This window comes from Pleurodeles waltl, chromosome 9 (assembly GCF_031143425.1).
Source record: "Pleurodeles waltl isolate 20211129_DDA chromosome 9, aPleWal1.hap1.20221129, whole genome shotgun sequence".
Classification (NCBI taxonomy): domain Eukaryota; kingdom Metazoa; phylum Chordata; class Amphibia; order Caudata; family Salamandridae; genus Pleurodeles; species Pleurodeles waltl.
Genome location: NC_090448.1, coordinates 5124633 through 5152285, shown reverse-complemented (window position 1 = coordinate 5152285; position 27653 = coordinate 5124633). Strand labels below are relative to the sequence as shown.

Sequence of the window (27653 nt, the reverse complement as noted above, 5' to 3'; positions counted from 1 at the left end):
GGCGCCGTATTTATTGAATGGCGTTAGCCGGCGCAAGCAGACCGGCGCTGCCTGGTGTGCGTGGAAAAAAACCACATACACCAGGCAGCTCCGGCGTTGGGAAAAGTGGCGCTAGGGCGTCTTAAAAATGGTGCAAGTCAGGTTGACGCAAAAAATCGCCTCCACCCGATTTGCGCCATTTTTAACGACGCCCAGACGCCATTTACATGACTCCTGTCTTAGTAAAGCAGCCAGCACCACGCCTTGTGGTCTAGAACCAGTGACTCATCATAGCCAGTGCCACGCCTTGGGGTCTAGAACCAGACTCATCATACCCGACTCATCACAGCCAGCCCCACGCATTGTGGTCTAGAACCAATGGCTGTCATCAAAGCCAACGCCATGCCTTGAAGTCAAGATCCAATGAAAGTCATACCAGGCAGCGCCATGCCTTAAAGTCAACAACCAATGACTCATCACAGCCAGCGCCACTCCTTGAAGGCTCGAACCAATGAAAGTCATCAGAGGCAGCAGCACGCCTTGTGGTCTAGAAACAATGACAGTCATCACAGCCAGCGCCACGCCTTGAAGTTGACAACCAATGATTCATCATGGGCAGCCTCACCCCCTGTGGTCTAGAACCAATGACTCATCACTATCAGCGCCATGCAATGAGTGTCAAAACATGCAGCGCCACACTTTGTGGTAAAAAAACAATGACTCGTCAGAGGCAGCACCACGCCTTGTGGTCAAGAACCAATGACTCATCAGAGGCAGTGCCACGCCTTGTGGTCAAGAACCAATGACTCATCATAGCCAGAGCCACCCCTTGTGGTCAAGAACCAATGATTGCAAATACAGGCAGCGCCTCATCTTGGATATAAATTCTGCTGTAGTGCAAGAACATTCAGAAAACTCATCAATTCAGAGCAAGACGTGGACAGTGCTTTTCTAAATAATCCATTTCCCCGTTAACTACAAAGTTATAACGTTCTGCTTTCCATTTGAAATAAGATCTCACTATAAAGCAATGACCGGGAGAGTAGTAAAGATTATATATATTTTTTAAAAAGTCTATGTTTTGCAAAAAAAAAAAACGTTTTTTGGTGCAGCCAACCATTCATTCCAACAAGAATTCAGATTTCTTTTCTGCAGCATTGTATCAGTATATATAGTAAATGATAAAACATTTATAAACATGCAAGAACAATGAAAGCAACAAACCTTTTTTTTTTTTTAATCCTGTCCCAGGTGATCCACTACCAACCTCTCCCCCCGTACTCTTAGCCTTAGAATCCAGGACAACATATCGAAAGGTCCCCCCAAATACAGGGGCTTCCTTGCATTACAAAAACGAGCCCTGGAGTGCGCCTGCAGCAGATGCACAATAACCGGTCTTCTTGCGCCTGCTCTGATCTGAAGATTGGATGAAATGTCACAACTCAAGTCTTGGAGGACAGCGTTAGGGTGACCCGGGGCTGGTGACAGGGAACACAGTCACAGCCGATACTGAACCTAAACTGGCGCCCAGAAGTTCTGTCGACACCCATCACCATCACTCAGAGTGGCACAACCTGCGTCACCCTCAGTCACAGGGCAGCATCTGAATCCCATCAGTGAGACTGGTACCATCCATGACTGGTGTCATCTCTATAGAGGCACAATCGCCATCAGCAGTATCGGTGCGGTCCATAAGACTAACACTGGAAGTCACAACAGCACCAACTGTCACCCCAAATCCAACCACCACCAATGCCAACTAACCTACCAGTGCATCCATCCCAGCAGCGGAATCCACCCTACTGGACAGTACTGGTGATAAGGACCGTCCATTGCACCACTGACCACTTCCACAAGCATACCACAAGAGCACAATCAACCACAACCACAACACCACCCACATAGATGGTGTTGTTCACTGTAGCTTCCAGTGGGGTTGATGGTGTGAATGTGGTGATTATTGGAGTAATAGATGGTGTTGTTCTCTGTAGCTTCCTATTACTCCAATAATCACCACATTCACACCACCAACCACACTGGAAGCTACAGAAAACAACACCATCTATCACTCCAAAACCAACCACCACCACCACATTCACAGCACCAACCACACGGGAAGCTACATAAAACAACACCATCTATCACTCCAAAACCAACCACCACATTCACAGCACCAACCACACGGGAAGCTACAGAAAACAACACCATCTGCCACTCCAAAATCTACTGCCACCTACACCAACTGACCTACCAGTGCATTCATCACAGCAGCGGAATCCACCCTACCAGCACCAACACTCTTACTACAGTCAATAGTGATAGAGGACCGTCCATCACACCACTGACTACTACCACAAGCATGTCACAAGAGTATCACCAACCACATCCACACCACCACCCACATGGAAAGCTACAGAGAACAACACCATATATCGCTCCAAAACCAACTACCACCACATTCACACCACCAACCACACAACAAGCTTCAGAAAAACAACACCATCTATCACTCCAAAACCAACCACCACCACATTCACACCACCAACCACACAGGAAGCTACAGAAAACAACACCATCTATCACTCCAAAACCAACCGGCACCAACTAACCTACCAGTGCATCCTTCACATCGGCAGAATCCACCCTACTTGCTGGTATAGGTGATCAGAACTGTCTATTGCACCACTACCACAAGCTTACCACAAGAGCACCATCAATCCCATCTACACCACCACCCACATAGGAAGCAACAGAGAACAACACCATCTATCACTCCAAAACTAACCACCACCACCACATTCACACCACCAACTACACAGGAAGCTACAGAAAACAACTACATCTATCACTCGAAAACCAACAGACACCAACTAACCTAACAGTGCATCTGTCACAGCAGTGGAATCCACTCTACCAGCACCAAGACTCTTACTATAGTCAATCGTGATAGAGGACCGTCCATCGCACCACTGACTACTACCACAAGTGTGTCACAAGAGTATCACCAACCACATCCACATAGGAAGCTACAGGGAACAATGCCATCTATTGTTCCAAAATCAACCACCAACAACAACCACACAGGAAGCTACAGAAAAACAACACCATCTATCACTCCAAAACCAGCCACACAGGAAACTACAGAAAACAGCACCATCTATCACTCCAAAACCAACAACCATGACACCAACTAACCTACCAATGCAATCTGTCACAGCAGCAGAATCCTACTTGCACCAGCACTCTTATTATACTCAATAGTGTACAGGTCTGACCACTTCCACAAGCATACCAAAAGAGCACCCTCAACCACATCAACACCACCAATCACACAGGAAGCTACAGAGAACGACACCATCTCTCACGCCAAAACCAACCACCATGTCCATAACACCAACCACACACAAAGCTACAGAAAACAACACCCTCTATCACTCCAAAACCAACCTCCACCACCAACACCAACTAACCTACCAGTGCATCTGTCACAGCAGTGGAACCCACCTTACTGGAACCAACACTCTTACCGCAGTTTCACACAGGCATGTGGTGACTGGCAGGACCTTCAGCGACCAGGCAGGTGGAAGTGAGGCATGAACCACCAGGGGTTAATGTTTCATTGACACAAAAGGGTGATGCAGTGGGCACCAGTGTGCATTCCTGAGAAAGTTCGGACTCGTAGGTTCCTTTGGAGGACAGTCTTTTAGTTGCTTCTGGGAAGAGTCACGGTCACTTCACATAACCTCCTCCTTCTCTGAGTGCTTCCTCACTAAGGAGAATTTTCCAGAAGGATCTGGGATGTACCACTTCTCCCAGACGTCAGAGTAAGAAGCCGTTCTGCCCCAGGGTTTAAAATGTCCATTCCAGTGTAAGAGTTTAGCAGCTTTCACAAACTGTGGGGAATAGCGCTTCCCCGTACTGGAGCCTAAGATGGAGGGACAAACACAGACAAGAGGTGTAAATTAGACTAGTTTCTATGAAGCCTTAAATATGATTGCAAAGCCCAACAAACAGAAAAGCCAAATCAGGAGATATACAAATAAAAGAAAACAACTGATTTTAAAAACCAAATGAATGTAATTAATAGCAAACCAAATAAGATACATTACACCTTCTCCAATGGGACGGGTCCCCCCACGACTCCATGTCTGTGCCCCAGCTCCTGAATCTCAGGCTCGCAAAGATTTGCCCCTCCCCACATCAGTCTGTCACGGCTTCATGTATATCACTCAGGCTGCCCCACCGAGCACACTGTAGCAAAGTAGCCTCTTTTTAGCATGGTTACCCTCACTTTTTTGCCTGCTATCAGTGTGTTTTGACTCTGTTCACTAGGATCCTGCTAACCAGGACCCGAGTGACTATGCTTTCTCCTTTTAAATTTGGTTGTTTGGACCACACCCCCCCCACATTTGGCATACTGATTCCCCCTTGTAAGTCCCTTGTATATGGTACCCAGGGATTTGGGACACTAGGGGTTCCCCATGGGCTGCAGCATGTATTATGCCATCCCTGTGAAGCCCATGCAAAGTGTATCTTCAGTCCTGCCATTGCGGCCTGCTTGAAAGGGTGCACGCACCTTTTTACACTACCGGTCACTACACCAGGTCACTGTAAGTCACCCCCATAGTAGACCCTCCTAGCCCAGAGGACAGGGTGCAGGTCCCTGTGTTTGAGGGCACCCCTGCATGAGCAGAGATGCCCCCAAGAACTCCAGCTCCATTTTCATGGACTTTGTGAGTGCAAGGACACCATTTTACGTGTGTACTGGACTTATGTCACTACATATGTCAAGTAACATAATGGTAACTCACAAACCTAGGCATGTATGGTATCAAGCATGTTGGAGTCATATCCCAATACTGTTGCCAGTATTGGAAGTATGATTCGAGGCACACTGGGGGCTCCTTAAAGGTCCCCCAGCATTGATCCTACCAGCCTTCGGGGATTGTCTGGGCAGCCCAAGCTGCTGCCACCCCACAGACAGGTTTTTGCCCTCCAGCTGCTTGATCAGCTCAAGCCCAGTAAGGCAGAACAAAGGATTTCCTTTGGGAGAGAGGGGTAACACCCCCTCCCTTTGGAAATAGGTGTTACATGGCTTGGGTGGAGTAGCCTCCCCAAGCCACTGGTATGCTTTGAAGGGCACATTTGGTGCCCTCCTTGCATAAAGCAGTCTGCTCCGGTTCATCCCTGCTCTGGCGTGAAACTGGACAATGGAAAGGGGAGTGACCACTCCCCTGTCCATCACCACTCCAAGGGTGGTGCCCAGAGCTCCTGCAGAGGGTCCCTGGGTTCTGCCATCTTGAATCCAAGAACCACAACTGGACCCTCCAGGAACCGACTATCTACATCCATGAAGATGACTCTTCTTGCAGCATTGTTTCCTCTGCTCTTTCAGCTTCTGCAATGTTTCCCCGGCTGTGCATCCTCTGAGGGTGGCAAGTCTTCAGTTTGCATGAGAAGGAAGAAGGAATCTCCCTTGGAGTGAAGTAGTCACTCATCCTGCATCCGCAGGCACCAACTGCAATGATGACCAGCTGGTTGGATCTCCTCTCATCCGGAGCTGTCCTCTCTGCCAGCTGTCCAACTTTGGTGGAGGTAAGCCCTTGCCTTCCCACGCAAGACAGTACCCCCGTGCACTGCGTCTCCTACAGCTGCCAACGCTTGTATGCATCTTCTCCAAGGGATCTTCAGGCTCCGGGTATCCCCAGCCCCTGCACTCCTTCCTGCGATGCACAGCCCTCTGTGTGCTTCTCCTGCGGCGTGGGACCCTTCTCCAATTGTGCTGCGTGGGCTCCTCTGCGACTCCTGGTTCCTCATCCAGTGTGTCTCCTGTGGGGGCTGCCTCTTCTTCTATGGACTCTCTGCTCTGTTGAGGGTCCACCTAGGACTCCCCCTGTGGGTTGAGTCCTCCTGGACCTTGCTGGTCCCGGCAGCTCCACTTTTGCTTCACTGCAACTTCTGCCTTTGCCAAGGCTTGTTGGCGGCTTTTCCACACCACTGACCGACTGCAATCTTCCATCCAGCGTAGGACACTGACTGCATCCTCCAGGAACTCTTCACCTGCTCCAGGGCTGCATTTCTGACCGTCTTCATCCTACTGTTGACCAACTCCTGCATCCACAGCTGGGTGGGTAGTAGCTCCTACACCTCCTGGTCTCTTCTGGACTTGGTCACCTTCTTCCACAGGTCTACCTCTTCAGGAATCCACCGCTGGTTTCTTGCAGTCTTGTCTGAGTGTTGTATTTTCTTTATTTTGGGTGGTTTGGGGAACATCTAGTAATTTACTCCTTCCCTCCTGGTTGCTAGGAGGCACTGTGGTACTTCCCTTTGGGGTTTCCGAGTAACCCCATCTTCCATCTACACATTCCACTTATCTAGGTGGGGGTCCTGTGTTCGCATTCCATTTTTTTAGTATATGGTTTGGGCTCCCCTTAGGGTCACTATTGTCTATCTGCATTTGCACTGTTTTCTTTCACTTTCTATGCCTATTGCTGATTACTGGTGTACATATCTAGTGTGTTACTTACCTCCTATTGGAGGGTTGCCTCTTTAGTATTTTTTGGTATTTGTGTAACTAAAATAAAGTACCTTTCAAGTTTTCTTTCATGAGTGTAACTACTGAGTGACTATAGTGGTATTACATGAGCTTTGCATGTCTCCTAGATAAGCCTTGGCTGCTCATCCACAGCTACCTCTAGAGAGCCTGGCTTCTAGACACTTCTTACACTACAGTAATAGGGGATACCTGGACCTGGTATAAGGTGTAAGTACCTTGGGTACCCATCACACACCAGGCCAGCTTCCTACAGGTCATACTTATGGTGCATTTTAAGGATCTCTTCATACCTAGGCCCATATTTATCGTGGGTTAGCGTCACCCTTGCGCCACCTGCTTGGCCCTGTGTGGGATGATAAACGTGGAGTAACGAACAGCAGCGCAAGTTGCTGCCTTGCGTGACGCTGCCCCAGGGAGGCATTCCATGGGGGGTACGTGAGTATTCCCACGCATCCACCCATGTATTTGGCTCAGTCAAAGATTTACCATTATTGGTAGACCTGGGAATGTGCTAAAAAGATACGCCTCCTCAGGGGAGGCAAAACAAAGAGAAATACGTCCATTTCTCCTCGTTATTTCCTCTAACCATGTGTGCTGCACCCTGCAGCACACGCAGAAAGAGGAAAATGCCTATGATGATTGTTTCTGTGCAGGAAGGTGTTCCTTCCTGCACAAAAGCGATTCTGGCTGCAACGCAGGCGTCCTTGTACCATGGAGCAAGGATTTTCTGCCTCAGCGCTAGGCAGCCCATTTTGAGTCCGCACAGGCAGAGGGCAGGATTGTGCCGTATAATATTGAATACTGCGCATTCCTGCCCCTTCCTGCCCCTTCCTTTCATGCAGCGCAGGAAGGTGGCCTGCTGCATTGCATGAACATTTGATGAATATGCTCCTTAGTCTCCAGTATCAAAGGCTTGCCTTCGGGGGTATCAGGTATTTCAACGTCAACACGCACGGCTGAACTTCATCTATTTCTCAAGTCCAAGGCCTATCTGCAAGACGAAGCTTAATTACGATTCTGCAGCACAGAGTATGAAATAATGATGTTGATGCAACCCTTCTAGGCTCGTACAGCTCTCCACTGTTGTCCTGGACTCATCTTTGAAGTCCAGAGCTCTCTCTCAGACTATGAACAGACAATTTATAGCATTCAAATTTTTGATTTGGCGAAAAGTAAATCTTATGAACATGATGTCAGGTGGGAGAAATATCTGGAGAATTCTTTTGCAACTCTTGTTAAACCTGAAATGTATTATACAAAAAAATCTAAAAAACGAATATAAAATGATTTTCGGAGTTGTTAAATGCAGCCTCTTGTCCTGTGTAACAAACTGTTGATCCAATAGTTGTTTTCAGACATTTGTATCAATCAATGGTTCTTGTAGAGCGCGGCTAATCTCCCCTTAGGGTCTCAAGGCGCTGAGTATTAGTATACGGTTTATAATGAATATATAATAAACCTTGAATATAGAGTACTTTTTCTAAGCAGCAACTATTCAAATGCATACATGAACTAGGATACTATCAGAATATACAATAAATGTAGCATACTTTGTTGAGCAATAATGAAAATAAATGCATTAACTGCTGTAAATAACAAGTTATACAGTCGAAGGGACAAATGAGTAACTAGGCATAAACACCGTAAGGAGGCTCCTGAAAGACACAAGGCAAAATATGCAACAGCTGTGGTGAGCGGAGGTAATGCCAGTGTGAGCATCACGGGTGGAAGAACACGTGTGCTGGAACCTACCGAGATGCCTGACGTGCCACATGGGGTCGATGCTGGAGTGCTGCTTGTAGAAGACGATAAGCAGCGGTGGGGCCGTGATGCTACCAGCAAGCGTCCTGCTGTACAGCTCCTCCCTGTGGAAGGGAACAGAGGTCAGTACCCAAAGGTGATTCCATGGGAGTCTATCTGTAGGGCTAGCTCTGCTGTCTCAGAAAGACAGCTCTTCTATGTGCAAACTAGCACTCTCCAAGGATAGATGCAGATGTCAGCACAACAAGAACACTGCCTCCTCTATGGAAACCCAGAGGTGCTGAAAACTACACAAGCTTCTATTCATGAGACATCAGGACTTTGTGCTTTCTTGCAAATTGTGAAACTATTTCAATTGTATTAAACCCAGGTTTAAATCATGCCTTTCCCATATAAAACTGCATGTCACATGCCCCACACTTCCAGAATATCTACCATTGTCCTTTGATTCAGAACTGTAAGTAAGGGCCTAGGCAGAGCCATCACAGTACGGCTCCCTGGGTTAATAAAATAATGCAGGTCATCATTTTTTTTTAAGATCAAATACTTTTATTACAGAAAAAGATTACAGACACTGTGCCTATAACCCAACTGTGCCAATAAGAATAAATGTTGAACTTTTGATTTTTTTAAAATGTACCAACTCTAAAACTACCACAAACCGCAACACAAGAAACCAGTTCACCACCTGCGTGGGCAAAGTTGATAACTGGATGAAAGTCCACTGTCTCCAGCTCAACACAGCAACGGAGAAGTATTGATCTTCGGCAAGAACACATCACCATGGGAGTCCAACTGGTGGCTGGCCGAATCCGGGCCTTCACCAGGAATCTACCCAGGTAACCTTAGAATAATCATCCACTGCAAACTGAACAAGACCGCCCGAGTCAACGCCATCACTGCATCCTCTTCAAACGAACCAATACAAGAAAAACGGTCACTCACACGCTAGTCAGGAGTAAATTGGACTACGTGAACACCACCTACACCACGATCACCAAGCAACTCACAAGAATCTACAGAAATCAACGTCGAGACTCATCCTCAACCTCCCACCCAGAACTCACAACACACCTCAGTGAGCACCACTGGCTCCCGATACACAAATGCGCTCACATCAAACTCCTCACACAAACATTCAAGGCGCTACACAACTTATGCCCTAATTAACTGACCAGTAGCAACTCCTTCCACCAGATACCAAGACAACTTGGCTCCACAGGACTCCTAATAGCACACATCCCACGCATCCACAGAACTAGATCAGGAGGACTGGCATTCTCTTATATTGCTCATAAAGTGTGAACCACCTCCCCCCACATCAGAGACTCTTCCACTTTTCCTGCACTGAGCAAGAAGGTGGGGACCGGCTTTTCAATTAACCAACCTAACATATGCAGGTCTGAGGACACAAACCTGATCAGCACCAGGGTACCTCCTGGGTGATGGTGCCCTTCACAAATACACATAGCATAACACCACTGGCTTATGTGAAATCTCTCCAAAGCTCACACAACACTACTTACAGGCATGGGGTAAATGGGAACAAAACCAAAACCCAGGCTCAACAAGGGAGCAATACCATTGTGCCTAGTACTACAAAGAGAAGCTGAAAAACAGCAAGCTCAGTCTGCAGTTATGTAGTCTAAGAGCATCACGTCTCAGTAAATCTTGCCTGGTGAGAGTGTCTTGTCTAAAGAAAGGAATCAGCCACTTCTACCAACATGGACACTGTAGGAAAATGGCCCCCTGTTGCAGTTACCACCCACTTGTTGCCTGATACTGATGCTGACTTGATTGAGAGTGTGCTGGGATCCTGCTAACCAGGCCCCAGCACCAGTGTTCTTTCACCTAAAATGTACCATTGTTTCCACAATTGGCACACCCCTGGCACACAGATAAGTCCCTGTAAAAGGTACCAGTGGTACCAAGGGCCCTGTGACCAGGAAAGGTCCCTAAGGGCTGCAGCATATGTTGTGCCACCCTAAGGGACCCCTCACCTAACACATGCCCACTGCCATTGCAGATTGTGTGTATTGGTGGGGAGAAAAAGGCAAAGTCGACATGGCATCCCCCTCAGGATGCCATGCACACAAAATACTGCCTGTGGCATAGGTAAGTCACCCTTCTAGCAGGCCTTACAGCCCTAAGGTAGGGTGCACTGTACCACAGGTGAGGGCAGAGCTGCATGAGCAATATGCCCCTACAGGGCTGGGAGTTTGTCAAAAGAACTCCATAGCTCCATAATGGCTACACTGAATACTGGAAAGATTGGTATCAAACTTCTCAGAATAATAAACCCACACTGATGTGAGTGCTGGATTTATTGCAAACTTCAGACAGAGTGAATCTTATAGATGCCCCTTGTATGTTACCCAATCCTTCAGTGCAGGACTGACTAGTGTGTGCCAGGCTGCTGCTGAGAGACGAGTTTCTGACCCCATGCGGTGAGAGCCTTTGTGCTCTCTGAGGCCAGAAACAAAAGCCTGCTCTGGGTGGAGGTGCTTCACACCTCCCCCCTGCAGGAACTGTAACACCTAGCAGTGAGCCTCAAAGGCTCAGGCTTCGTGTTACAATGCCCCAGGGCACTCCAGCTAGTGGAGATGCCCGCCCCCTAGACACAGCCCCCACTTTTGGCGCCAGCCCCACCCCTAAGGGGACCAGAGATGAAGTGACCTCCTCTTGGAAAATCCTCCATCTTGTTTTGGTGGATTTAGCCCAATAGGGATAGGGATGTGCTCCCCTCCCCAAAGGGAGGCGGCACAAAGAGGGTGTAGCCACCCTCAAGGACAGTATCCATTGGCTACTGCCCTGTCACCCTAACACACCCCTAAATTCAATATTTTGGGGCAACCCTGAACCCAGGATTTTAGTTTCCTGACGACCTAACGAGAAGAAGGACTGCTGACCTGAAAACCCCACAGAGAAGAAGGAGACGACAACTGCTTTGGCCACAGCCCTACCGGCCTGTCTCCAGATTCAAAGAACCTGCAACAGCAACGCATCCAGCGGGACCAGCAACCTCTGCCGACTCAGAGGACTGCCCTGCAAACCCAAAGGACCAAGAAACTCCTGTGGACAGCGGCTCTGTCCAAAGGAACAAGAAGAAACCATCTTTAAAGGGACTCTCACCTCACTCCTGAAGCATGAGGCCCCAATACTCTGCACCCGACGCCCTAGGCCCGTGTCCAGAGAAACCAACACTGCAGCGAGGACCCCCTGGAGACTCCCATGGTGTGTCCACCCTGAGACGACCTCCCTGCACCCCCACGGCGATGCCTATAGAGAGAATCCAAAGGATTCCCCTGACCGCAACTGCCTGGTAACAAAGAACCAGACGCCTGGAAAAAGCACTGCACCCGCAGCACCCAGGCCCCAGAGGAACCAATTACTTGTGCAGGAGTGACCAGCAGGCAGCCCTCATATTTGCCTAGTCAGGGGCTGGCTCGAGGAGCCCCCCGTTACCTGCCAGCTTCGCCAGAGTGACTCCCGGGTCCCTCCATCGATTTCAATGCAAAACCTGACACCGTCTTTGCACACTGTACCCAGCCGCCCCTGTGCGCTGAGGGTGTATTGTGTGTGTGCCTGTTTGGGACCCTCCCAGTGCTCTACAAAATCCCCCTGGTCTGCTCCACGAGGACGTAGGTACTGACCTGCTAGTAGAGTGGAACTGGAGTACTCCTGTTCTTCATAGGCGCCTATGTTATTTGGGCCCTTCTTAGATCTCTGCACCTGACCGGCCCTGTGTTGCCGGTGCTGGGTGTTTGGGGTTGACGTGAACCCCCAACGGTGGACTCCCTATGCCCCGGAGACTGAACGTACACTGTGTCCATTACTGTTTTACTTCAAAGTTCTACATTTACCTTCACGAAGTACCTTACAAGTTATGTATTTACTTGAATTCTGAATCTTGTGGTTCTAAAATAAATTAGGAAAATATATTTTTCTGTATAAAAACTATTGGCCTGGAGTTAAGTCTTTGAGTGAGTGTTCCTCATTTATTGCCTGTGTGTGTACAACAAATGCTTAACACTACCCTCTGATAAGCCTACTGCTCGACCACACTACCGCAAAATAGACCATTAGAATTATCTAATTTTGTCACTATCAACCTCTAGGGGGAACCCTTGGACTCTGTGCACACGATCTCTCACTTTGAGATAGTATATACAGAGCCAACTTCCTACAGACACTCTGTGAGTCTTTATCTGACTGCAGGGATGTGCATCTTTCTGTATGATCACCATACAGGTTTTGGTCGGGTGCTGCTGGTTTTCTGACTGCAGTGCACTGAGCCCTACTATCTAGGCCCCAGTGCGCGGGCTCTGACCCCTCAAAATTGTGTTCACGATTGACTTATTTAATTTACCAATAGATCCCTACTATATTGTACAAGAGGTACCTGGGGCTAGTAAGTTAAAGGTCACCAGTGAACTGCAGCATTTAATTGTGCCCCCACCACAGCGTCCAACGTGAAAACATGACCCCGGGCATTTCATGGCAGCCTGGTCAGGCAGCTCCTAAACTGCCACCTCGGCATGGCAACTTAAACCTTCTTGCCAAGTAAAAACCTTCCTTTTTAATATTAATAAGTCAATGCTAGGGAAGGCCTTGCTAGCCCACCAGGCAGGGTGGTAGATGTTAGAAAGAAGGGCATGTTCCTCCATTTTCGACATGCCCTGACAGTGCAAACTCGATATTGCCATTTTCACCGTAGTAAGACGGGTGATCGTAATGGCTAACATGGAGTACACTAGCCGCCACGCTAGATGCTAAATTTGATTTAGGCATTACATACAACAATGCCCTAACGGGGAGAAACCAACAAATTATTTATACATCATAAAACAACATAGGTGAAAGCAAAAAAGCTATTTATTCATATAAATATATATATTCATTTATTTACTTATACATAAATATCAATTTAATATTTTAGGATGAATATATTAAATTGATATTTATGTATAAGTAAATAAATGAATATATATATTTATATGAATAAATCGCTTTTTTGCTTTCACCTATGTTGTTTTATGATGTATAAATAATTTGTCGGTTTCTCCCAGTTAGGGCATTGTTGTATGTAATGGTTATCTTCTACCCAGCCCGGTCGGGTTTTTGGGTTACCCTCTGTGGTTTATAAGAACTTTGATTTAGGATCAGATACTCCAAGGGATCAAAATAATTGTTAAATTAAACCAGACTCATTGATGGGTTTGGATTGAAGGTAACTTTAATACAAAGCTGACTTTCAAAAGTCAGCGCTTGTTGCTCAAAACCTCTGGTAGCCCTTCCTGACTGCCTGCCGCTGTCGTGCCCCCTGCTAGGAAGTGTAAAGTGGTCCCAGGAATAAAGGGAGCTGTTGGTGGGACGAGGTTTGACCTTCAGCATACTGACTACTGAGCTTTTCCACTGATGGTTCAGCCTCGAAGAGGCTCAGTGAAGCAAATGTCAGTCACACCTTAATGTGTCCGCCTCTGTGGAAGAGATGCCAACCTGGCTGCCTACACAGAGGGGGGAATAATCTGTTATGGAACATGTAGGGGTCTGCCCACAGCCCCACACAGGGGAAGAAGATTGAGCCATCTTGGCTTCAGGTAGCGTAGGGTACTCTGGGAAGGTTTCCTGCCGAACCCTCAGCAAGTGTGGTCAAGTGAGAAGGGCCACCCCATGGGAACTGTTGTCCCATTGGCTAGTGAATCCTCCCTCCCACAAACACAAAGCAGGCATAATGGTGGCATCCCTGGCACACAAGTCTTAAATCAATACTAGACTGGAAAGAAGACAGAAGAACGGCCTCCATCCTACTCCGGGGACCCAGTAGATAAAGGCTTTTCCAATGACCGGACTGCACTCAAAGGAGCCTACAACGAGGACTGTGCCTGCTGTGCGCGATCGTGGAAAAGAACACTACTTGTGCCAGGACAGAAGTGACTCCAAGGGCTGGGTTGCCAGCCCCCATACAAGCGATAGAAGCCTGCATTTGAGAGCTCAGCTGCCCAGGAATGCCTGCTCACTGCTCATCGCCAAGAGTAGCCTGGGAGATCGATTCCTGAGGATCACAAGGCTTCTGAGGTTGTGAGTTCATGACAGAAGTCAGAGAGGGCTCTGGACTCCCTACAAGAAAGATTTGCTTACCTGCAAGGAACTACTGAGACCACATTGTACCTGGCAGACTAGGTGACGAGCTGGGACTGGACCTGTGCTGGACTCCACTGGTGTATCGTGGGAGAAATAGTCCTGAAGCCAGAAACAACCCCTGATGGGTGTTGACCCCAGAGTGGCTACTGGAAGATTCACCCCTCCTCACAGGATCCTCACCATCTCCCGAACCTTCAGCATCCGGTATCCTCAGCAACAAAATCCCAACCTTTTTGGTGTTTAGTTAAAACTAAATATATACTCTATTTCTTTAAATTGGTGTCGGATTTGCACTGGTACATGCTTCTTACTTATTGACTATTTTTTTTGTCTAAATGCTTTAAACTTGTTTCTTTGATTAAGACTCTGGCCTGATTTAGAGTTTGGTGGATGGGTAACTCCATCACAACGGTGAAGGATTTCTTGTTTGCCAAAATATAAATCCCACAGGATTTAATGGGGTCTATATTTTGGCAGCCGGGAAATCTGACCTGATAGAGAATGTGACATTAATACATGGTGAGGTCTCACAACCACACCACATTACAATCCACTTTCATACAGTAACGTTTTCGGAGATAAAGGAACTTTGAGAGGGACAAAGCTGTAATTCAATCCGATGATGTGGAACTGCTCGTCGGATACCATTTCTAGCAGCTCCCACTGAAGCTCTGTAAGAAAAGATTTCAAAAACGTTTCCACACATTTTTCTGGTGCCCAAACAACAAGTGTACACTTCCAAAGCCCCTCGGATATCAGAGGAGGCCGCTTACAGACCCCTAGGGTGTCACTCAGAGGTCAACAGGAATGTCCAGTCTAGGTCCAGTTGATACGGCTCAGCTGTGCATTTCCAGCAAAAGGCCTTTTTCAGCTCGTTGTGTCCCTGTAGCCGCACAGCAGGCCAGCCAGCTTACCCTTGGATCCTGCTTCTTAATCCTTGGTGCAGGGCACAAGGGGGAGCAGGTTCAGTCCTTCAGGGCTTCTCTCAGGTCACAGACAGCAGGACCAGTCCTCTTCTGATCTTCTGTAGTTCCAGAAAGTGTTCAGAGGGGGTTTTGGCAAGCCACTTTTATGCCTCGGACCAGCTACTGGGTGAGGTCATTCCTGGGCACTCACTGCCCATTAGGGGAAAAGTTCCTGAGGGCAAATGTATCTACTTTTTCAGCAGTTCCTCTCTGCAAAAAATCCCACAAGGATCTTCAGTCTCAAAATCCATCTCCCCTTGTGCAGAGCCTGTGAGCCCACCAGAGATGTAGCCAAAGTAATGAAACGTCCCCTCCTCTGTGGCTACGTAAAACCGGTCTTGGGGGAGCTTTCCTCCCTAGTGGACTTGGTGCCAAGCTGACTCAGAGGACAAAAGCTGGTGGAGCCTTTCTATTTGTCACACATTTTCTTTTGACAGGGGAACCCCCTTTGAAGTTAATTACGTTCCTGGCCCCACCACAACTGGTCTTCCTGTTGCACACACAGTCTGTACTGAGACAGCCTTCTACCCTCCTGGGGAGACATGTGAACGACTTCCAGACCTCCACTAGAGGCCAGAACCAGACACTCAAAGTTGCACCAGAGTCCGGTGGACCTGGGAGAGTCATCAGAGAGCTGCTTGGTCATCCAGAAGACGAGTTACCACAATACCAGTTGACTGGTAGTCCAGGACCAAAAGCCCCTGGAATGAGGAATAGTGGCAGGAAGGGCCCCACTGACCGCATCCCATCCATAGCATCCTTGAGCATTTTCAGCACCCAGTATCCCTTGTATCAGGACCACTTCCATAGGAACCTAAAGCAAAAGATAAAGGTGCCCGTGACTGAAGACTGCTCCACCTGTTGAGGTAACTGTGTCTGAAGACCTTACTGGTCCCCTGACTGGCTCTCTGTCGGAGTTGGTTGCCCAAAGTAACTCTAAACGACCGCATTACAACTAGTCAAGACTTTTTGTTTAACATTTTCTAAGTGTTAAGTTCGTTGATTGCCAGTACTTGTTTGCGGTGGAATAAAAAGTGCATATTTACTCTACCTCATAAAATCTATAATTCCGGAACTCCCCCGTGGATCTTTTTTGTTGTAGTTTAAAAAAAATACATAAAAATGCAGCATTTTTTATAAAGTTAGCGTTGGATTTCTCGAGTGTCTTGTGTATTTCCTCTTCAGTTCTTTTGGTGCTGTTTACGTGCTCTAGACTTGTTCCCCTGTATAAGCCTCGCTGCTCAGAGCCGCAGCCACTCGGGGTTGTGCCGAAGGGTTGACAAACGAAACCCAAGGGTCCTAAAGGGGTTGGTGAGTGAATTACACGGTGAAGTTGCAGAACCACCCCGTTTCCTCACACCATTGCATTGTATTTTTATTAAATATAACAGTAGGTCTTTGAATGGAGTCTGAAGCTGGTACTGGTCAAATTTGACTTTCCAATGTGCCAGCTATAGCCCGACAAGTAACAATGTTGTTTTGGACCGGGTCACTGGCACTGTAGGGGATGAATAGTAAGTGCTGCAGGCCATGAGTGGCACGCAGCGTCCTGTGCCGTGGGTAAACACCTGCAGCTTTCACTACGGCCTTACAGGAAAGGTAAATGTGCCAATGAGGTTTTAAGCCAATTATGACATGTTTTAGGGGTCAGAGTGCACACATTGGGGACTGGATAGCAGTATCCCTATGTGAGAAAGTAATATTACCAGCAGGTGTGTCCCTAACAAATGAAAAAATGGAGGTGACCACCCAAAAAGGGTTCCCTTTGCAACAACTATGTACACAGGGCTCATACATGTTTCTTTCCACCAGGCTCCTGGAGAAGAGGCACTCACAGATTTCCTATGAGACAGCATGTCTTTGAGAATGTGCCTTCGGGCATCCAGGGGCAAAGATGCAGTGACGTTTACAGCACAGCCAGACTGACCGGCTAACGCACTCCGGGTAGGGAGGTGCTGACAGAAACTTTCATCAAAGCACGCACCCTGAGCATTCAATGGATAGGGGCAGCATAGCTGCTGATAAAAGTTACTGTCACAGAAAGGACCCTGGAAGCCCAGCACGTTCAGAGATAGATCAATTGTGATACGATCTATTGTCAGAGTAGATCTGGTCTCTGAAAGTCCCGAGGATCAGGGCACAGAACTGCTGGGAGATGCTATAGTCACAGCAGACACTCTGCTCTAAGCAATCAGCAGCTCCAGGGTGCAAGACTGCTGAGAGAAGCTGCCATTTCCACTTACACTGTGTTGAGCTCCATCCACTTCTCCAGCTGGCCTGTGATGTTCTGACGCCGCCACTCGGTCAGATTAGCCACAAAGACTCCAGGGTTGAAGGAGCAGGCACTTGCTTTCAGGCCCAGCTTCCGGATTGTCTCCTTCTTGAAATCAAGGAATCCAATGTAATTCAACTGTGGGTGGAGAAGAGACACAAGAGTTTACAAGGGTGTGTGGGCGTGGCTTATCACATGAAGCTCAAATGAAGGTTCATCTCCTCCACAGGCAACACACTTGGGCAGAAATCAAACACTTTTTTTTATTTGTTACACAACAGAGAATCATATTTAGAGTGGGCAGGTCAACGAGAAACAAAACACCCTTGCTTTATACAGGTTCCATCAGCCATAAATGTGTTTCACTGCTTAACAGGATTCTTGAGGAATTTGGTTTAAAATATTTGAGACCAGAGGCTGGTAGGTTTTCAGGGGGCACCCCTAAGGGGCTTTCTGGGTGCATGTATTGATAAATCCATCACTGGAAACCATGAACGGGAGATCGCAGGAGTGAAAACCCCCGGGAATGTGAAGACGTCGAAAGATGGTCAGGGGAAAGGGTGATACTCATCCAGATGTGGTCCACGGCTATACTATATGTAGAAGAGGTGGGAGAGGTCAGGCTGATACTTATCCAGATGTGGTCCACGGCTATATGTAGAAGAGGAGGGAGAGGTCAGGCTGATACTCATCCAGATGTGGTCCACGGCTATATGTAGAAGAGGAGGGAGAGGTCAGGCTGATACTCATCCAGATGTGGTCCACGGCTATACTATATGTAGAAGAGGTGGGAGAGGTCAGGCTGATACTTATCCAGATGTGGTCCACGGCTATATGTAGAAGAGGAGGGAGAGGTCAGGCTGATACTCATCCAGATGTGGTCCACAGCTATACTATATGTAGAAGAGGTGGGAGAGGTCAGGCTGATACTTATCCAGATGTGGTCCACGGCTATATGTAGAAGAGGAGGGAGAGGTCAGGCTGATACTCATCCAGATGTGGTCCACGGCTATACTATATGTAGAAGAGGTGGGAGAGGTCAGGCTGATACTCATCCAGATGTGGTCCACGGCTATACTATATGTAGAAGAGGTGGGAGAGGTCAGGCTGATACTTATCCAGATGTGGTCCACGGCTATATGTAGAAGAGGTGGGAGAGGTCAGGCTGATACTTATCCAGATGTGGTCCACGGCTATATGTAGAAGAGGAGGGAGAGGTCAGGCTGATACTCATCCAGATGTGGTCCACAGCTATACTATATGTAGAAGAGGTGGGAGAGGTCAGGCTGATACTTATCCAGATGTGGTCCACGGCTATACTAAATGTAGAAGAGAGAGAGCTCAGGCTGATACTTATCCAGATGTCGTCTGCGGCTATACTATATGTGAAATAAGAGGGAGAGCTCATGCTGATACTCATCCAGATGTGGTTCATGGCTATATGTAGAAGAGGAGGGAGAGCTCAGGTTAATACTCATCCATAAGTGGGTCACAACTATGTACAGAAGAGGAGAGATAGCACAGGTATAAGCAAAAGGCCGGACAGAAAGTCCACATATGAAGTCCTGATGTCGAAGCGTCACACGTGCCATGGGTTCGGGTCCCTTCAAAGTGCATGAGTAACAAGAGAGATCTGGACACCACTGAACGCAGTATGGATATAATCTCTCCAACCATGGTAAAGTACACTGTGGGATGCTCTTGAGGGCCTGCCCTTGTGGTGTGCCTGGACAGATGTGTGGGAACAGGGCATCTTAGAAGAAAAGGAGGAAAACCCTGAAGGTTCATATCTGGGTTCTAGCCTCTTCAGTACAATGTTGGGAGTGGATCTTGTAAAATCACTTTCTTCTCAAACATTATCAGTCACCATGTAACCTCCTCATTTTTTAATCCACTACGAGGCACATGAAGCTCTGCAGACCTGGTGCAGATCTTCATGAAAGTTGAACTCTCTGCTCCATGATTTCAGCCCTGCAGCATTTGAACTAAAGCAAGCATGGTCCCTGGCAAGTCCAGAGGGGAAATGATTAGCGAACAACAAATGGGTGAACGAAAAGCTTTAACCAACCGCTAGAAAAATGCTAAAGGTTTTCAGAGATTTATACATTTGTAACTTCCATGTTGGGTGCTTGTCCTGGATGAGAGGAGGATTTTGTGAATATGACTTGTTTTGGGGCCTGGATTAAATTCTAAAGCTTTGTAAAGGTCATGCAACAGATATTAAGATGCTGTGTTCCACTGCGAATCAGAATGTGCTGCTGCTGGTACAAGATGAAGGTCTGCGCTAGAGTCAGCCCCTGCAGGTGGAGGAGCGGGCCTCGCTGACGGCTCCAGAGAGGATGGTCCCTGGGCTCACCATACAAGGCCAGGTACAACCCTCATCCCCAGAGCCGGAATATGCCCTCATGAGAAAACACCATTCTATCACCAGCCGACCTGCAGCTGGATGGAGTGCATGAAGAAGGAAGCAGAACTCTCCCTGGGTGGAGCAGCAGGTGCAGTGAGGCCCGCTACTCACACTCTCCCTACACCGCAGAGAGCCCTCCACCCTCTTCAGAAGAGAGGGGTCTACCTCCTCTCTGAACTGATCACTTCAAGGGCTAATTATGGCACAGCAGCACCAACCCCTGCAGATATAGCTGTGTCCATTTCACTTTCTCTTCTGCAGCACAAATGGTGAATTGCTTCGCCACCACCTGATCCCAGACTGCGCCACCTTTGCTCCCCCAATTTTGATTCACATGAATATCACATCCTAGAGCCGCGGCTATGCGAGGTGAAATGTGGGCACTGAGTGTGACCAAAACATCCAGCGCCCATGCTCCAGACCTCTGGTAGTAGGTTAAACTCAAATGCCCCCTAAAGCTTAGCTCAGATTGGCATCCATTTACCAAGACCACTAGGTGGGCTGCGCTGTCCATGACCTCTCAGACTGCCACCCACTAAACCAGGCAACGGAGAAGGTCTCCCAGCGGATGACCTACATAACCACGCCTGTCTAAAGATTGAGAGACCCCTCAAACCCACAGAATGAAGCACTCCCCATTCACAAGAGGAAAGTAAATGTTGCCGCTGCTGCCAAGTCAAATGTCGGCCCCCCCATCCAAATAACTCCAACAGACCCCACTGCCTGGCATCCTGGGGAGATGCCCGCGCACACAAGGGACGCAGTGCAAAGGGGAAAAAAACAAGATATACATTCAAGAGAGCATCCTATTCCCCAGTGTTGAGAAGGTTTAACTATGACCTGCAAATAAACATGTCAAAGTGTGACGTCCTGCCACAAATCCTGCGAACTGAGCCAAGACCTATAATAAGAATAAAGTTAAAATAAAACTGAAGCTGTGAGGTATGCAGATGTTTCAAGGCGCCTCTTCTGAGTAGTTCCAAGGCTTCCAGAAGCAGGGTGCGCTGCTCCACTGAACTCTACTCATGAGACTGACATGGACATGGTCATGGTGTGTGTAAAACCACAGATTATCAATTCAACACAGAATATTCCTGCACAACATACCTGATTTCCTGCTCCTCTTACAAGGAACTTGGAGGCAACTGAATCACAGTCTTCAGAGAAAGCTGCAGCGTATCCAGGTTTTAGCGGCGTGTCATACAGTTCGCGAATGTCGTCTGCAGAAACGTACAGAAAATGTGCATGAGTACAACTCAGTAGAAGCAAGGAGAATGACGTATAGGGGGATCACTGAAAGGGTCCGCAATGCAAAAACTGTCAATCTCTCTGCACTCATGGCTGCTGCCAGCACACTACAACTGAACAGTGGTCCTAGCTCATCTAACCTTTGCCCAGTGGGCCCACATTGAAGACGCTGTGTCCCCCAGCGGGCGATCACGTCGGCACCGTATGTGGGTGCAGAGTGGTTGGGTAGTGTGGCAGGGCAGGGAGTTTCACTTACTTTAAGAAAAGCAGATCTATTTAAAAAAGCAGACACTGCAAGTCGAACACAATTTACAAATCAAAAAAGTCTGAATCTGTTGAACAATGATTTCAAATAAACTGAACGTTTGAAACAGCCTTTAACAAAAACAAAACACAGACCCAATGAACATGCAATGATGATTTCAAACAGCACCACATACCAACATGTGATTGTAAGTTTGTAGAAGTGCACTGTTGTCAGTCACTTGACAGTGCAAGACTGAGGTCCCAGTCCTTATTTAAGGTCACACCAAGCAAAGTGCCACAATACCAGAAAACCTGATGCTCCCTTACTGCCTGTAGGAAAGTACCCTCTTCCTGGCATGGTTACCCCCACTTTTGCCTGCTACCAGTATGCTTAGACTGTTTTGACTGGGATCCTGCTAACCAGGATCCCAGTGATTGTGCTCTCGCCCTCTAAATTTGGTTGCTTAGGACTTTGCCCACCCCACAATTGGCAGACTGCCCCCATATAGGTCCCTAGTATATGGTACCCGGGGCTTTGGGGTTCTAGAGGTTCCCCATGGACTGCAGCAAGTATTGTGCCACCCATGGGAACTCATGCAAAATGTGTCTTCAGGCCTGCCACTGCAGCCTGCGTGAGCCGGTGCATGCACCCTTTTACTGCAGGGCACTGCACCCGTTTTCACTACAGGTCACCGCATCAGATCAGTGTGAGTCACCGCTATAGTAGGCCCTCCTAGTCCAGAGAGCAGGGCGCACATAGCTGTGTGTGAGGGCACCACTGCATGAGCAGAGGTGTCCCGACAAACTCCAGCTCCATTACACTGGACTTCGTAAGTGCGGGCAAGCCATTTTACCCCTGTACTGGACACAGGTCACTCACTACCTGTGTCCAGCTACACAATGGTAACTCCCAACCTGGGCATGTTTGGTATCAAAAATGTCAGAATCATACCCCAATACTGTTGGCAGTATTGGTTGTATGATTCCATGCTCTCTGGGGGCTCCTTAGAGGACCCCCATCATTGCTCCTACCAGTCTTCTGGCGTTTTCCGGGAGCCCAAGCTGCTGCCACCCCTCAGGCAGGTTTCTGCTCTCCTGTTCCTTGTCCATCTAAGGCAGAGGAAGGCAGAACAAAGGATTTCCTGTGGAAGAGGGAGGCAACACCCTCTCCCTTGGAAATAGGTGTTACATGGCTTGGGACGGGTAGCCTCCCTGAGCCACCAGTATGATTTGAGGGGCACATTTGGTGCCCTCCTTGTATAAACCGGTTTGCACCAGTACAGGGACCCCCGGTCCCTGCTCTGGGGCGAAACTGGACATAGGAACCAACCCAGGAGTGGTGCCCAGAGCTCCTCCAGGTGGCCACTTGATTCTGCCATCTTGAATCCAAGGTGGGCAGAGACTCCTGGGAGCATCTGAGTGGCCAGGACAGGTAGGTGACGTCACAGCCCCCTTCTGTTAGGTGGTCACCCTCCTAGGTGACCAATACACCTTCCTGTGCTGTTTAGAGTCTCCCTCTTGGGTGGGTCCCCAGATTCAACGTCCAAGATTCCAGCAGGACTCCTCTGCATCGTTTACTTCATCTTCTGGCCACTGAGACTGCAAGTGGACCCTCCAGGAACCAGCAATCTGCAACTTCAGTGACGACTCCGCTCTGCAACATTGTTTCTCCGGCTCCTTCCAGCAACTGCAACATTTCCCTGGCTGTGCATCCTCTGAGGGCGAGGAGTCTTCTGCCTGCACAAGAAATAAGAAGGAATCTCTCTTGGAGTGAAGGATTCACTCCCCTGCATCTGGAGGCACCAACTGCAACGATGACTGGCAGCGTGGGTCTGCTCTACTCTGGAACAGCGTGGACCCTGCAGTTGGTGGTCTGGAGTGGTGCCCCTGGTCCTCTCTGCCAGCTGTGCAACGTAGGAGACAGTAAGTCTTTGCCTCTCCTTGCATGACAGTATCCCCTGTGCACCGTGATTCTCGCAGCTACCAAGGCTTGTTTGCTCCTCCTCCAAGGGATCTTCAGGCTCCATATCGCCCCGGCCCCCAACACTCCTTCCTGCAAAGCACAGTCTCCTGCCTGCTGCTACAGTGACGCAGGGCTCCTCTTCAGGTGTGCTGAGTGGGCCTCACTGCGACTACTGAGCCTGCTGCCAATGGGTTGCTTGTGGGGGCTGCCTCCCCTTCTTGAGTCTTGTGACTCTCCCAGTAGCTGAGGGTCACCCCAGACTCCCAACTCTGCATCGAATCCCCTTGACCTTGCTGGTTCTCTTCAGCCTTGCAAACCTTCTTCCCCCGTCTCTTGCATTTACCAAGGCTTGTTGGTGGTTTTTCAGCACCACTAACCAACTGCATCTCGATTGCCGATGTGGGACATCACTTGCATCACTTAGTGGACTTCTCTTTATCTCCTGTGCTGCACTGCTGACCTTCTTCGTCCACTGTGACCTGGTCCTGCATCCACAGAATGATGGGTAGTGTCTGCTGCCACAACCGGACACTCCATCACAAACTGGACTTGGTCCCCTGCCTTTGCAGGTCCTCTTCTGTCAGGATCCACTTTTGGGTTCTTACAGTTTTGGCTGTGTCTTGCATAATCCTTTTCCAAAGTCCTTCAGTTGGTTTTGGGGAAGACCGGGTACTTACCTCTGCTCTCGTGGTCGCTGGGGGTCCCTTTGGTACTCAATTCTTGGGGTTCCTAGCTCCTCCAGCTCCATTACACTGATTCCACGTCCTTCAATGGGGGACTGCTGTAGGAAGTTGGCTCTGTATATATTATTTCAAAGTAAGGAATAGCATGCACAGAGTCCAAGGGTTCCCCTTAGAGGTAAGATAGTGGCAAAAAGAGATAATTCTAATGCTCTATTTTGTGGTAGTGTGGTCGAGCAGTAGGCTTATCAAAGGAGTAGTGTTAAGCATTTGTTGTACATACACACACACAATAAATGAGGAACACACACTCAGATACAATTCCAGGCCAATAGGTTTTTGATAGAAAAATATATTTTCTTAGTTTATTTTAAGAACCACAGGTTCAAGATTTACATGTAATACTTCAAATGAAAGGTATTGCAGGTAGGTACTTTAGGAACTTTGAATTAGCAAAATAGCATATACAGTTTTCACATAAATCACATATAGCTATTTTAAAACTAGACAGTGCAATTTTCAACAGTTCCTGGGGGAGGTAAGTGTTTGTTAGTTTTTGCAGGTAAGTAAACCACCTACGGGGTTCAAGTTTGGGTCCAAGGTAGCCCACCGTTGGGGGTTCAGAGCAACCCCAAAGTTACCACACCAGCAGCTCAGGGCCGGTCAGGTGCAGAGGTCAAAGTGGTGCCCAAAACACATAGGCTTCAATGGAGAAGAGGGTGCCCCGGTTCCAGTCTGCCAGCAGGTAAGTACCCGCGTCTTCGGAGGGCAGACCAGGGGGGTTTTGTAGGGCACCGGGGGGGGACACAAGTCCACACTGAAAGTATACCCTCAGCGGCACAGGGGGTGGCCGGGTGCAGTGTGCAAACAAACGTCGGGTTTGTAATAGAAAGCAATGGGAGACCAAGGGGTCTCTTCAGCGATGCAGGCAGGCAAGGGTGGGGCTCCTCGGAGTAGCCACCACCTGGGCAAGGGAGAGGGCCACCTGGGGGTCGATCCTGCACTGGAGGTCGGATCCTTCAGGTCCTGGGGGCTGCGGATGCAGTGCCTTTACCAGGTGTCGGGTCTTTGAAGCAGGCAGTCGTGGTCAGGGGGAGCCTCGGGATTCCCTCTGCAGGCGTCGCTGTGGGGGCTCAGGGGGGTCAACTCTGGCTACTCACGGTCTCGCAGTCGCCGGGGAGTCCTCCCTGAAGTGATTGTTCTCCACAAGTTGAGCCGGGGGCGTCGGGTGCAGAGTGCCAAGTCTCACGCTTCCGGCGGGAAACGCGTGTTGTTTCAAAGTTGCTTCTTTGTTGCAAAGTTGTAGTCTTTGGTGAACAGAGCCGCTGTCCTCGGGAGTTCTTGGTCCTTCTAGATGCAGGGCAGTCCTCTGAGGCTTCAGAGGTCGCTGGTCCCTGTGGAAAGCGTTGCTGGAGCAGTGTTTTTAGAAGTGGGGAGACAGGCCGGTAGAGCTGGGGCCAAAGCAGTTGATGTCTCCGTCTTCTCTGCAGGGTTTTTCAGCTTAGCAGTCCTTTTCTTCTTAGGTTGCAGGAATCTAAGTTCCTAGGTTCTGGGGGCCCCTAAATACTGAATTTAGGGGTGTGTTTAGGTCTGGGCGGGCAGTAGCCAATGGCTACTGTCCTTGAGGGTGGCTACACCCTCTTTGTGCCTCCTCCCTGAGGGGAGGGGGGCACATCCCTAATCCTATTGAGGGAATCCTCCATCTGCAAGATGGAGGATTTCTAAAAGTCAGAGTCACCTCAGCTCAGGATGCCTTAGGGGCTGTCCTGACTGGCCAGGGACGACTCCTTGTTTTTCTCATTATCTCCTCCGGCCTTGCCGCCAAAAGTGGGGCCGTGGCCGTAGGGGGCGGGCAACTCCACTAGCTGGAATGCCCTGGGGTGCTGTAACAAAGGGGGTGAGCCTTTGAGGCTCACCGCCAGGTGTTACAGTTCCTGCAGGGGGAGGTGATAAGCATCTCCACCCAGTACAGGCTTTATTACTAGCCATAGAGTGACAAAGGCACTCTCCCCATGTGGCCAGCAACATGTCTGGTGTGTGGCAGGCTGTTAAAACCAGTCAGCCAACACGGGTAGTCGGTTAAGGTTTCAGGGGGCACCTCTAAGGTGCCCTCTGGGGTGTATGTTACAATAAAATGTACACTGGCATCAGTGTGCATTTATTGTGCTGAGAAGTTTGATACCAAACTTCACAGTTTTCAGTGTAGCCATTATGGTGCTGTGGAGTTCATGCATGACAGACTCCCAGACCATATACTCTTATGGCTACCCTTCACTTACAATGTCTAAGGTTTTGCTTAGACACTGTAGGGGCATAGTGCTCATGCACTTATGCCCTCACCTATGGTATAGTGCACCCTGCCTTAGGGCTGTAAGGCCTGCTAGAGGGGTGACGTATCTATGCCTGTAGGCAGTGTGAGGTTGGCATGGCACCCTGAGGGGAGTGCCATGTCGACTTACTCTTTTTATCCCCACTAGCACACACAAGCTGGCAAGCAGTGTGTCTGTGCTGAGTGAGGGGTCCCCAGGGTGGCATAAGATATGCTGCAGCCCTTAGAGACCTTCCCTGGCATCAGGGCCCTTGGTACCAGGGGTACCAGTTACAAGGGACTTACCTGGATGCCAGGGTGTGCCAATTGTGGAAACAAAAGTACAGGTTAGGGAAAGAACACTGGTGCTGGGGCCTGGTTAGCAGGCCTCAGCACACTTTCAAATCAAAACTTAGCATCAGCAAGGGCAAAAGGTCAGGGGGTAATCATGCCAAGGAGGCATTTCCTTACAACTGCCTTTCACATTCCACTTATTTAGTATATGGTTTGGCCATCCCCTAGGATCCTCCCCATTTGCTATCGCTTTTACCAATGCTTATTGCTTTCTATGCTATTTACTGTAGCCACCCTCAAGGACAGTAGCCATTGGCTACTGCCCCCCAGACCTAAACACACCCCTACATTTAGTATTTAGGGGCACATGAGAACCCAGGAAATCAGATTCCTGCAACCTGAACCAAGAAGAAGGACTGCTGACCTGAAAGCCCTGCAGAGACAACAGAGACGACAACTGCTTTGGCTCCAGCCCTATCGGCCTGTCTCCTGACTCGAAAAACTGCAACAGTGACGCATCCAACAAGGACCAGTGACCTCTGAAGCCTCAGAGGACTGTCCTGAACCTAAGGACCAAGAAACTCCCGTGAGCAGCGGCTCTGTTCAACAAACCGCAACAATATTGCAACTTTTCTGCAACTTTCAAAGACCTCACTCTTCCCGCCGAAAGCGTGAGACTTCACCCTCTGCACGTGACGCCCCCAGTTCGAGATCCAGAGAACCAACACCACAGGGAGGACTCCCAGGCGACTGCGACCCCGTGAGTAACCCGAGACGACCCCCCTGGATCCCCACAGCGATGCATACAGAGAGAATCCAGAGGCTCCCCC

The 27653-nt window shown here is 48.8% G+C and overlaps 1 protein-coding gene across 4 annotated transcripts in view; it reads right to left on the bottom strand.

Moving 5' to 3' along the window:
* Window positions 1–1010: 1010 nt before the first annotated feature.
* The window catches only part of GLT8D1 (glycosyltransferase 8 domain containing 1), a 142374-nt gene continuing 115731 nt past the window's right edge, over window positions 1011–27653 (bottom strand). For all 4 annotated transcript variants that reach the window (XM_069206066.1, XM_069206065.1, XM_069206067.1 and 1 more), the window contains 4 exons: window positions 21192–21304; window positions 17649–17815; window positions 8288–8400; window positions 1011–3904 (listed from right to left, as the gene is read on the bottom strand). In XM_069206066.1, coding sequence (XP_069062167.1) covers window positions 3714–3904; window positions 8288–8400; window positions 17649–17815; window positions 21192–21304 — 584 coding nt within the window. In that variant the 3' untranslated portion in view covers window positions 1011–3713. The remainder of the gene's footprint in view (window positions 3905–8287; window positions 8401–17648; window positions 17816–21191; window positions 21305–27653) is intronic.